Source organism: Mandrillus leucophaeus, unplaced genomic scaffold (assembly GCF_000951045.1).
Source record: "Mandrillus leucophaeus isolate KB7577 unplaced genomic scaffold, Mleu.le_1.0 Scaffold52, whole genome shotgun sequence".
NCBI lineage: Eukaryota > Metazoa > Chordata > Mammalia > Primates > Cercopithecidae > Mandrillus > Mandrillus leucophaeus.
This window is the reverse complement of record NW_012105586.1, coordinates 4,204,586-4,217,446: the sequence shown is the minus strand read 5'-3', so window position 1 is coordinate 4,217,446 and position 12,861 is coordinate 4,204,586. Positions and strand designations below refer to the sequence as shown.

The following is a 12,861-nucleotide window of genomic DNA, read 5'->3' as shown; positions in this document are numbered from 1 at the left end:
CTCAGCCTCTCAAGTAGCTGGGATTACAGGTGTGCACCACCATTGCCAGCTCATTTTTTGTAGGGTTTGTTTTTGTTTTTGTTTTTGTTTTTGCAGAGGGGACGGAGTCTCACTCTGCTGCCAGGCTAGAGTGCAGTGCTGTGATCTTGGTTCACTGCAATCTCCACTTCCTGGGTTCAAGTGAGTCTCCTTCCTCAGCCTCCCGAGTGTAGCTGGGATTACCTGCGCCCACCATGACGCCCAGCTGATTTTTGTATTTTTAGTAGAGGTGGGGTTTCACCATGTTGGCCAGGATGTTCTTGATCTCCTGACTTTGTGATCCACCTGCCTCAGCCTCCCAAAGTGCTGGGATTACAGGCATGAGCCACCATGCCTGGCCCATTTTTTGTAGTTTTAATAGAGACAAGGTTTCACCATGTTGGCTAGGCTGGTCTCGAACTCCTGCCTTCAGGTGATCCTCCTGCCTTGGCCTCACAGAGTACTGGGATTACAGGCATGAGCCATCCACACCCAGCCAAAACTATGGTGTTTTTAGTAATTCACTTTGGTAATCTTGAGAAAGGCTTTTTTAAGCCGCTTGCTTTATCTTTATTAGACATACATAGAACTTCCCTTGCTATATACTTAATTTCTAGAGCTGTTAGGGCAACATCTGAGCTGCACTGTGGGTTTAGGACATGTTATTTCCCCTCCTACCTTGCATCCAGGGCTTCATTAAGTCATTGAGGTGTTTGTTTGTTTGTTTTTACATTTACTGGTTTATTAGAAAGGACAGTGCAAAGGAGACCAATGAACAGCAGATGGACGAATGCATAGGGAGAGATGTGGAGCTTCTGTGCCCTCCCTGGGAACTCAGCCCTCCAGTAGCCTCCACGTGGTCAGCTATCCCAAGGCTCCTGGCTGTTGACATTTTACATTCAGCTTGCACTTCTCTTTCTCTTCTTTAGTGCCTGCAACTTCTCACCCACACTTTCAACAGAGAATTCAGCCAGGTGCACGGCAGCATCAGTGACTGTAAGGTGAGACATTGAAGCTATAATTTTTAGCCAGTGTGTTGATAACTGATTTCTCCACAGCATCCCAGATTACCTATTCCTGGTTTTTGCTGCTTTTAAGCAACTTGACATGGGCATAGCATTGTATTTGAAAATTTATGACATACTGCTCTGGTAGTCATTCTAATTTTTCAGTGTCCGAACACTGACTTCTGAAGATAAAAGTACTCCTTTGTGTCTCTTAGAGTGATTATCAGATGGGAAACATTTTGACTTTTTCATGACTCCTTTGGAGGAGAATATTCTATAGGGAGGTGGTATGTTATTCTATGCCAGGGTACAAGGAAACCCTGAGGTTCTTGGTGGCATAAAGTTTTATTGACTTCAACAAAGAGTGAAGTAAACACTTTAGAGAATTTCTGTGTTCCTCACTCAATTCTAGTCAGCTTGACCTTAAACCCTCCCAGCTCATTCCTGCCTTGGGGTCTTTGCACACCTATTTTTTTGCCTGGAATTGCCTTTCCCCAGGTATTCCCGTGGTTGGCTCTCTTACCGCTTTCATTTTTCTACTCCATTTATCGCCTCCTGTGAGTGGACTCTGTTAACACCTGGTAATCTGACAGCTCTCTGAAACTTTCTACCCACCCCTCTTTCCAGCTTTATTTTTTGCTGTAGCGCTAATTGCTTCCTGATGCTTTTAAAGTGCTTGGTGAGTAGTTTATTGTCTGTCTTAAACTCCAGGGAGGCAGATCCTCTGCCATATTATTAGAACAATGCCTAACACATGGAAGATGCACCACTGTAGTACCACTCATTAACTCAGGGGCTCGGTGTGGTGGTGCATACCTGTAATCCCAGCACTTAGGAGGCCAGGATAAGAGGACCGTTTGAGGCCAATAGGTTGAGACCAGCCTGGGCACTATAGCACAAATACACTATCTCTACAAAAAATTTTTTGAAAAATTAGCCAAATGTGGTGGTACATGCCTATAGCCCTAGCTACTCAGGAGGCCAAGGCAGGATTGCCTGAGCCCAGGAGTTTGAGGCTTTAGTGAGGTATGATCGTGCCATTGCACCCCAACCTGGATGACAGAGTATTTTTTTGTCTCTTAAAATAATAATAACAGACCCGGGGGGCTGGGCGCGGTGGCTCACGCCTGTAATCCCAGCACTTTGGGAGGCCAAGGCAGGCAGATCACCTGAGGTTGGGAGTTTGAGACCAGCCTGACCAACATGGAGAAACCCCATCTCTACTAAACATACAAAATTAGTTAGGCGTGGTGGCGCATGCCTGTAATCCCAGCTACTCAGGAGGCTGAGGCAGGAGAATCGCTTGAACCTGGGAGATGGAGGTTGCGGTGAGCCGAGATCACACCATTGCACTCCAGCCTGGGCAACAAGAGTGAAACTCCGCCTCAAAATAAACCCAAAACAAAACAATGGGCCAGGCGTGGTGGCTCATGCCTGTGATCCCAGCTACTCAGGAGGCTGAGGCAGGGGAATTGCTTGAACCCGGGAGGTGGAGGTTGCAGTGAGCTGAGATTGCACCACTGCACTCCAGTCTGGGCAACAGAGCAAGGCCTTGTCTCTTAAAATTTTATCTATGTATTTATTTATTGATAAATAATAATTGTACATATGGGCTTGTTTTCTTAAATGACTTTCTGAAACAAGATGTATCAAAGTGAGGCTCTGGTTGTTGAAACTTGCTATTGTTATTGTAGAGGCAGCTTTTTTCAGCTGAATGTAACTTATAGTGTTTGGTTTGCTTTCAGTTGTCTGATATCTCTCCAATTGGACGGGATCCCTCTGAGTCCAGTTTCAGCAGTGCCACCCTCACCCCCTCTTCCACCTGCCCCTCTCTGGTAGACTCTAGGAGCAACTCTTTGGATCAGAAGTAAGTACCCAGATTTCACTGAGAGAAGTCAATCAATCTAAGAACCAAGGTAAATGTCAGTCTTCCTTTAGCTCAATGGTTCTTGACTGAAGGCAGCACCTTCTCCCTAGGCAGCATTTGGAAATGTGTGGGAGCCTTTTTGGCTATCATGGTGACTGGAGAGGTGCTAGCTACTGGCAGCTCTTCACATATTGGCTTACTAACCTTCTGCATCATCAACTCATGATGACTGTCTTCTTCATCCCTTTCTGCTAGTTTTGTCCTCCATTCCTACCCCTGCTTGTCTCCCCAGTCATAATAACAGACATAGGAAGTCCTATCTTGGGAAAAATATTTTGAAACTGTTTTGGAAAAAAATATTTTGATTCCACAGCAAATTATGTAGGTAAGAAAAATAAAGACAAGGCCAGGTGAGGTGGTTCCCAGCACTTTGGGATGCCAAGGCGGGAGGATTGCTTGAGGCTGGGAGTTCGAGACCAGCCTTGGCAACATAGCAAGATGCCATCTCTACAAAAAATAAATAAGATAGTCAGGCGTGGTGGCCTGTGTCTGTGGTCCCAGCTACTTGGGAGGCTGAAGTGGGAGGATTGCTTGAATCCAGGAGTTCAAGGTTGCAGTGAGGTTTTATTATTGCACGACTGCATTCTACCCTGGGCGACAGAGCAAGACCCTGTCCCTAAAAAAAAAAGAGAAAGAAAAAGACAAATTTAGTCTAGAGTCCATGATTCATCATCATAATCCATTCTTTGCAACACACCCTCACTCTTGTGCATCTCCATCAATTATTCTCATCTGGTTATCCACCTGTCTATCTTATTGTACCAACACTGACCTAGGCAAAGGTGACTGGAGAAAATAACACAACCAGGTAATTTCATTAAATTTAGGATGCCACAGACTGTAGGGACTATTCTATGTCACTAAGAAGAAAAAGCACTGACAACTAACTTCAGCATGCCATCAATTATAAGATGAATCCCAATTTAATAAATGGTGGCTGAGTGCAATGGCTTATACCTGTAATCTCAGCACTTTGGAGAGCTGAGGTGGGAGGATTGCTTCAGCCCACAAGTTTGAGATCAGCCTAGGCAACACAGGGAGACCCTCATCTCTACAAAAAATAAATAAAATAGTTAGGCATGATGGCATGCACCTGTGGTTCCAGCTACTCAGGAGGCTGAGGTGGGAGGATTGCTTGAGCCTGGGAGGTTGAGGCTGCAGTGAGCCTCCAGGCATAGGGGCATGTACCTGTAATCCCAGCTACTAGGGAGGCTGAGGCAGGAAGATTGGGAGGCAGAGGTTGCAGTGAGCCGAGATTGCACCACTGCATGCCAGCTTGGGTGACAGAGTGAGACTCTATTTCTTTTTTTTTTTTTTTTTTGAGAGGGAGTCTTCCTCTGTCGCCCAGACTGGAGTGCAGTGGCGTGATCTCAGCTCACTGCAACCTCCACCTCCCGGGTTCGAGCAATTCTCGTGCCTCAGCCTCCTGGGTAGCTAGGATTACAGGCGCCCACCACCATGCCCAGCTAATTTTTGTATTTTTAGTAGAGACGGGGTTTCGCCATGTTGGTCAGGCTGGTCTCAAACTCCTGACCTCAGGTGATCCACCCACCTCGGCCTCCCAAAGTGCTGGGATTACAGGCGTGAGCCACTGCACCAGGCCAACTCGATTTAAAAAAAAAAAAAAGAATAAAGTATAAAAAAATGTTAAAATGGGCTTTTTAGAATTAGTGCGATACAATGCTACATTGCTGTACAAAGATACCTAACAATACAGAGTATAGGAATTTATTTATCACACAGTAGTCATGAGGGCTGGTCCAAGTCCAGGTCAGTGGTGCAGGTCTACTCTGCATGACCATTCAGGAACCCACGGTCTTCCCATTTGTTTGCTTTCTCTTCCATTTTCTAAGGCAGTGGCCCTCTGAGACTTCAGTGTACATCATCATCCCCTGGGAGGCTTGTTGAAGCCCCCATGGCTCAACCCCACCCAGAGTTTCTCATTCCATAGGTCTGGCTTGGAGTCTAAGAATTTGAGTTTTTGAACAGTTTTCCAGGTGAAGCTGATGCTGCTGGCTGGGAGCACACTTTGAGAAACATCACTTTTGGTGTGGCCATGAGACTAAAAAGAAACATATAAAGGAATAGAGTTCATATTCCAGATAATGTGTTCAGACAGCTTTAATATAGGCAGATAGACTGTGTGACCCAGTGGTCATCAATGATCAGTTTCCTTTCATAACTTCAGAAGGATACCAGTTGAATTCAGAGTTAACTTTCTGAAGCCAGCTCGTCTCCTCAGCTGAGATCTCTGAAACTCAAGTTTGTAGCTGGGGTTTAGGGAGGGGCACTGTATTCCTCCCAGTGAGACAGTACTCAGTGTGCCTTGATCGTAACTGATACTGTTGTTACCCTTTTCTTTCTAATCTCTCTCTTTTAAAGGACCCCAGAAGCCAATTCCCGGGCCTCTAGTCCCTGCCCAGAATTTGAACAGTTTCAGATTGTCCCAGCTGTGGAAACGCCCTATTTGGCCCGAGCAGGAAAAAACGAATTTCTCAATCTTGTTCCAGATATTGAAGAAATTAGACCAGGGTGAGTACTATATTAAGCAGGAATTCCGTCTATAAAAAACACATCCACAGGAAGAATTGACTGGACAGCTCTTCTGTGTGAGGTCTGTACTGTAGTCTAATGCAGGTTGAGTCTGGGGTGAGAGGGCTGGGCCGGGTTTCTCCAGTTGGGTCTCATGATGCATCTGCACCCTGGCGCAGCAGGTTGCCATGGCATGGTTTCTCTCTTTTGCTGCATTACTTTGGCAGATAAGATTCTAGGCCAAAGAGGTCATTTGCCTGTTTTGTTGAATCTTGGCCTAGGTGTGGCATATTTTGATGGTCCTCAGCACATGATTATTTTCTTTTTGTGAGAAACTAACTTTATGTCATATTGTCCTTTTTAGCTCAGTGGTCTCTAAGAAAGGATACCTTCATTTCAAGGAGCCACTTTACAGTAACTGGGCTAAACATTTTGTTGTCGTCCGTCGGCCTTACGTCTTCATCTATAACAGTGACAAAGACCCTGTGGAGCGTGGAATCATTAACCTGTCCACAGCACAGGTGGAGTACAGTGAGGACCAGCAGGCCATGGTGAAGGTCCGTCCTGCCCTGTCTTGGTTTCTTATCGCCACATATGCCCTTCCTTCCCTTTTGAGTTCTGCACTCTCTGTTTTGTGGTGTGAAATTTCCCCTTTCTCTCTGGTCTTGAACTTCCTTTGTGAAGTGCTATATGCCTTGGGAATATGGCAAGGGTCCCCATCGCTGTCTTTGTAGTAACTTTCTTGTCTACCTGCATTTTTCTTTCAGACACCAAACACCTTTGCTGTCTGCACAAAGCACCGTGGGGTCCTTTTGCAGGCCCTGAATGACAAAGACATGAACGACTGGTTGTATGCCTTCAACCCGCTTCTTGCTGGCACAATACGGTAACAAGTTGTTTTTGTTGTTGTTTTTGTTGTTTTTTTTTTTTTTTGAGACGGAGTCTCACTCTATCTCGCTGAAGTGCAGTGGCTCCTGCAACCTCCGCCCCTTGTTCAAGCGATTCTTCTGACTCAGCCTCCCCAGTAGCTGAGACTACAGGCACGCGCCACCATGCCTGGCTAATTTTTATATTTTTTGTACAGATGGGGTTTTACCACAATGGCCAGGCTGGTATCGAACTCCTGACCTCAAATGATCCACCCAACTTGGCCTCCCAAAGTGCTGGGATTATTGGCGTGAGCCAGTGCACCCAGTCTAGAAGTTGTTCTGTGTTTTCTTTCTCTCTTTGGCTTTTGGCTTCAGGAATATCAAGATAAATAGGAAAGGAAGTATTTTTCTTTTTTTTTTCTTTTTCGAGATGGAGTTTCGCTCTTGTGTGGCCCAGGCTGGAGTGCAATGGCACTATATTGGCTCACCACAACCTCCACCTCCCAGGTTCGAGCCATTCTCCTGCCTCAGCCTCCCGAGTAGCTGGGATTACAGGTGCCCGCCACCACCACATCCAGCTAATTTTTTTTGTATTTTTAGTAGAGACGGGGTTTCACCATGTTGGCCAGGCTGGTCTTGAACTCCTGACCTCAGGTGATCTGTCCTCCTTGGCCTCCCAAAGTGCTGGGATTACAAGCGTGAGCCACCATGTCTGACTTGAAAGGAAGTATTTTTCAAAATAAATTTAAAAGAGAAGAAAGACAGGTGTGTAAATTGGTTGTGGGGTGGTAGTGAGGCCTCTGCATCTTGTAAGACATCGTCATGTTCTGAACCACCAGGGAGACTCTGGTCACACATGTGCACCAATTATTTTTCTTCTTTGTCTTTTTGTTCTCAAGAGGTCTGCATATGGGGCCCAGGGCAGAGAGTAAAGGGAAGACAGTGAGAATCTTAATGGCCTCCCAACCTCCAGCCCTGTGATTCAGCCTCAGGCTCTCTAAGGGCTTGTGTCACGGGTCCCGGAGTAGAAAGTTTAGAGGCCTAGGCCTGCGGTGCCAAATAGGAAGATGCTCCAGGAGGGAGCCTCAGAGGGAGAGGACTGTGAGGGGCCAACACTTGTACCCAGACTTCTAATCCTACCTCCCCGTTTGTCCCCCATAGGTCAAAGCTTTCCCGCAGATGCCCGAGCCAGCCGAAATACTAAGTGACTCTGCCGAGTGCCCTCACTCACCTTCGAGAGATAAAACGTTACCTCTCATTTCTCTTTGTGATTCTTGACGGTGACTCTTGTATGTAATCCTGTGGCTTAACTACTTCTCCCTCCTTGTCCAGCACTTTTCCAGCTCTCCCGTCCCCATCTCCATTGCTCTGTACTCTTTTCTTTTTTCCTGTGCTGAGAATCTTGTTAGTAGCATGTGGCCTAACAAAAGGAAAAAATGTTTTTAAATACACACAAACACACACACACAAACACAAAAGCGCTGAGGGGATCTGGTGAATCTCCAAATAATTGTGGGTGTACTTTGGCTTCCTTTTGTATGATAGGTCCCCATCATGACCACCTCTGATGTCTGTGCTGCTGTCACCAGACACCTTTGTCTGTTTTTGAAGACAACATGATACTTTTTTCTTCTTTTCTCTGTTTGTGATATCACTTTAATTTTTCTTGGGTGGCTTAGAGACTAAGGGAAGAGACTAAGGGAAGAGACATCTGGCCTTTTTAGAACCTGAGAGGAAAAAAACAATCGTTTTTTCCCCCTCTGTCTCTTTTTGCCAAGGCTAATCCCTGCATTTCCATTCGGGGAAAAGGTAGTGGTGAGCATAGAACTGGAACAGTTATATTCTGAGTCAAAGTTGGGGCTTTTTAGAGCATAATTATGGAATTTTTATTTACTGGTAGAGAGGAGAAGAGAGGCTTTTTCAGTGGGCCTGGGACAGTGGCTGCTCTTGACCTCGTGTGAAGGGAAATGCCAAGGATGCTTCGGGTAGACTTCAGGGGACCCCAGGGTTTGGCTGTGGGCCATGAGGGCAGCAGGCGGTGGGATGCTTGTAGCTCCTCACAGCAGGATTCCTGCCCACTGTTTTTTCTCTGCTGGGAGGGAAGCTCTTTTCTAGGAGTGTCTCAGTTCTGATTTTGGCATTAGTGATGGTGGTGGTACAGTTGGAATTAGTGCCATGTCATACATAAATGTTCCACAAGGCGGGAGTGTTTCACTTTCTGGTGATAAACTTGATGGTCACTGTTATGATTAAGATAATGCTGGGTAGGCTGGGCACAGTGGCTCACGCCTGTAATCCAAGCACTTTGGGAGCCCGAGGCGGGCAGATCACGAGGTCAGGAGTTCACGACCAGCCTGGCCAATATGGTGATACCCCATCTCTACTAAAAATACAAAATTATTCAGCATGGTGGCGCACTCCTGTAATTCCAGCTACTTGGGAGCCTGAGGCAGGAGAATTGCTTGAACCCAGGAGGCAGAGGTTGCAGTGAGCCAAGATCGCACCACTGCACTCCAGCCTGAGTGACAGAACAAGACTCCATCTCAAAAAAAAAAAAAAAAAAAAAAAGATTATGCTTTAGTGACCTTGTGATTGTTACAGCTCCCTTTGATCAAAGAAATGTAGCTTTCAGGCATACACTTGGAAGTCTCCCTCTGAATCCAGCAGTCATTTTCACTGATGCTTGTCAAGTTGAAAATGCTTTCAGTGATGCTCTCTATACTCATAAATAAGCAAATGTGGCAGGCTTTGCTTTCTGGATCCCAGGATTAAAACTAACCACGACCACTACTCCCAACAAAACACAATATGCCTAGGGACACAGAAGAGCGTCCAGGGAGCCTGGGCCCCAGCGTTTGTTGCGTATTCCCTGCTCCTCTCCATGTGGTGTGGAAACTGCCCAGGGAGAACGGAGGATGCTCACTGTGGACAGAGTCTTCTTTCCTTCTGACAGACCAGGTCATCTGGCTTCTGAGACCATCAGAGAAGATAAGTCTGTCTCTTTCAGCTGCCAGCAAGTTTTCCAGGATAAGAGGGGAAAAGGAAAGCCTCCAGAGACTTCAGTTGCTTTGCCAGTTGTCTTGGGATTGTTTTACACCATCCTTTACTTCCCTTGCTCAGACCTCTCTGTTGCACCATCGCTCAGGCATTCAGGAAAGTATCTGCTCGCTCCTACTTGGTGAGGTCCTCGGCCTTGAGGTTGCTGACTCTCAGGCGATAGGTAGCTGGATGACCTCCCGCTTCATGCAGCAAAGGCCAGGGCCTCGCACGCCTCTGCAGAGTTGTTGCTAGGGAGACTTGTGTCATCGTCCACACCTTTGTTTCTCACTTCCTGGTTGGGCTCATCTCTGAAGAACAGGTCTCCCAGCTTCGATCCTTATCACTGCATTGTGAAGAGGAGGAAAAGTGAATCACGGAGAGAGAAAGGAGAGGATAGAATCACAGGCTGTGTCTATACCTGAAAAGTGACCAGCAGAAACTCTATGGTGGATTTTTTTAAAAATTTTCTTCCTCCCGTTAAAACATAGGTCACTAACTCTGATGTTATTTGTTTTCTAAGTGGTATGTGAGATTTTTTAACGTAGTTAGAAGTTTCATTGTCTGATGGACACAATATGCCCTTCTGGTTCTATTCAAACCAGCAGGATCTGTTGGTGCTTAGAGATGGCTGCCTGGACTGGAATCAAATCTAATTTCAGGGAAATGAAGATGGAATTTGAAGGTCACTTTTAAAATTAAGTCATTGATGCTGCTGTTACAAAGTGTGACAGAGGATCCATGTCTGTGACACAGGACGGTGGGAAGCCTGAGAGTTTGAAATTATGTGATACACTGAAATGACTTCGGTTTTTCTTCCAACTCATACAAAACTGGTTTGGTAAGTCTTTGCTTTGGAAGTATCAGACATTAGAACAGGCCAAACTGGACTGTCTGTTCATAGCGTGCCCGGATAAGAAGGCCTCTTAGGGAGCCAGAAGGAGCAGAGTGGTCGTGTTCTGCATGCTCTCCACCCTCCGGGGAGCCCCTGCTGTGGCTGGCAGGTGCAGACAGCCTCTGCTGGCCCCCAGCACGTCCAGGGTGGGTGCTCCTTTGCCCGACAGAACCATCCCCACTCTGAAGCTCTGAGAGAAGATTTGTGGCAGGAACGGTTTATGAGGCTCTAGTTGTTGCTGTTGTGGTGGAAAAGTTAAGAAACCCAGCCCTTAAGGAAACCACCTTTATTTATTTATTTATTTTCTTAAAGAACGCCTTTAAATAAGCAAAAAATGTAAAAGGCAGGAAAGAGAATTCTTAGGCAAATTCAAAGAAATGAGTGCTAGTTAAAACTAATCACCTCCTCCTCTCTTTCTCATCCTCCTTTCTCCCGTTAAAGCAAAATATGGCCTCACTACCAGCCCCAAATCGATGCTCAGACCGTCTCTGTGTCTGTGTCCCCTCCTGGGAGTCAGTCAGCGCTCAGGCCAGGACTGTGCAGGGTTGGCCAGCCCATGCGCTAGTCAGGAGCACAGGCAAGGGCTGCCTGTGGCAGTGGCCGGGCACCTGAGCCCCAGCTCGTTGTTAAACGTGCTGACCGCAAGGGGCAATGGAGTGAGTTTCCCAACTGAAAAACCACTATTACATGTTTTTTTTCCCTTCAGTCATATAGACTTCAGATAACTGCTCCTAGTTTTTACGGATTTTTCAGCTCATTTCAGATGAAGGAACTAAGTCATTGTGAACTGTCTCTTGGGATCTAAAAACAAGATGACTTTGCCTGGCACATATTCCAAAGCAAAGACTTTGTTGCCTGCTGCTTATTGTCTAATTTACAGGGATATTTAATTTTGTCAGGTCTATGTATATTTATCCAGCTATACTTACTTGCACAGTGGATTGGAGAGAAGAGATCCTCCAGTGTGCACACTCATCGCTGCTCTTTCCGCATTTCCCTCATGCTGTGTCCCGCTCGGGTTCCAAGGGACGGTATCAGGGCTTGTTTCACTTGGGTCTTTCAGTTTTTCCTTTGGTTCCCTTTTAAAATGTGATTGTTAACCTGCCCCTTAAAAAGAAAAAATTCAGCCGGGCGTGGTGGCTCACGCCTGTAATCCCAGCACTTTGGGAGGCCAAGGCAGGTGGATCACCTGAGGTCAGGAGTTCGAGACCAGCCTGGCCAACATGGTGAAATCCCGTCTCTACTAAAAATACAAAAAGTAGCCAGGCGTGGTGGCGTGTGCCTGTAATCCCAGTTACTCGGGAGGCTGAGCCAGGAGAATCGCTTGAACCTGGGAGGTGGAGGCTGCAGTGAGTTGAGATTACACCATTGCACTCCAGCCCAGGTGACAAAGCAGGGCTCTGTCTCAAAAGAAAAGATTGATTTTGCTGCTGCTCCCAGAAGGTTTGCTGGATGTGTTTACATAGGACTCTAACTTGTGTGCACTACAGTTGTTCACCAGGGCCAGTGATTCACCCTGGTGTGTGGCCAGACCATGACTGTGTAGGAGGAATGTTTTAATTTGTGCTTCCTTAGTAAATTGAAATATCAGCTGAGAGATTATTTGCTGCTATTGTTCAAAAGGCCATTTATGAAGTTAGTATTTGAGCCCCATAGGATCTTTAAAAAGCCTCCAGTCATTTAAAGGAGGAAATCAGAGTTGCTATAAAATTCATGTAAAAAGCTCACAGCCAAACGGCTGTGCTTGGATGGAAAGTCTGAGCTGAGGTTGGTCTCTTGCCAAACCCTGGCTGTTGTGTGTTGTTCTTCATGTCTTCGAGTTCTTTTTTTTTTTCATTCTGCGTATTCTGGCATCAGTTCACCTGAGGAGTCCACCAGCCTTCTTGTATTTAAGGCATCGTCTTAGATTTTGTGGCTCTAAAGTACTTGTCTGTTGAGATTGCAAGTCTCTTGTCACCATCCTCACACATGACAACAAAACCCATAATGCATAAGTGGCCTTTTTGAACCAAGACTTTGCAAACTGATCTCTCCCCAGTGAAGGAGTTGAGCACATTAGCAACAATGTACATTATTAATTTTGGATTTTCATTTTCATGTTTTATTTTGTAAATATTATCTGATGTTTGGAGCTTGAGTATACAGACTGTAAATATAGTTCTTGTATTTGTACTAATTCTGATTCTTTTGCTGTATAGCCTTAGATGTGCAATGCAGACATTATCTAACTGTGTATGGTAACCTTGCATCACGGAACTATTAGTGAACGAGGTAAAAATAATAAAGGTACAGCCAGTGCATCCGAAGGCTCTCGATGTGCATTTATTCTTGCACCCCTTGAAAGGTAATTACACAAAGATTTCTTTTCTTGACTTGCAAAGATAATACCTTTCTAAGAGAAGTCACGATATCATCACTTAAGTGTTCCTTTCTGATACTCAAAGTGGTGGTTTTTATATAAACAAGAAAGCTAATATGGTGCTGTTTCTTTGAAAGTACTTTTCTCCCAAAGATGTAAGTGGTTGTTTTGGCTGGAAGATTTGTCGTTTTTCTCCTGAAGCCTCCTTGTATGCCTTC

At 45.7% G+C, this 12,861-nt stretch overlaps 1 protein-coding gene across 1 annotated transcript in view; it reads left to right on the top strand.

The window, feature by feature from the left end:
- The window catches only part of LOC105551419 (kinesin-like protein KIF1B), a 172,130-nt gene extending 159,544 nt beyond the window's left edge, over positions 1-12,586 (top strand). Inside the window, exons 40-45 of the mRNA XM_011996641.1 lie at positions 948-1,019; positions 2,771-2,892; positions 5,335-5,484; positions 5,849-6,041; positions 6,252-6,370; positions 7,515-12,586. Coding sequence (XP_011852031.1) covers positions 948-1,019; positions 2,771-2,892; positions 5,335-5,484; positions 5,849-6,041; positions 6,252-6,370; positions 7,515-7,557 — 699 coding nt within the window. The 3' untranslated portion in view covers positions 7,558-12,586. The remainder of the gene's footprint in view (positions 1-947; positions 1,020-2,770; positions 2,893-5,334; positions 5,485-5,848; positions 6,042-6,251; positions 6,371-7,514) is intronic.
- The last annotated feature ends 275 nt before the right edge of the window (positions 12,587-12,861 follow it).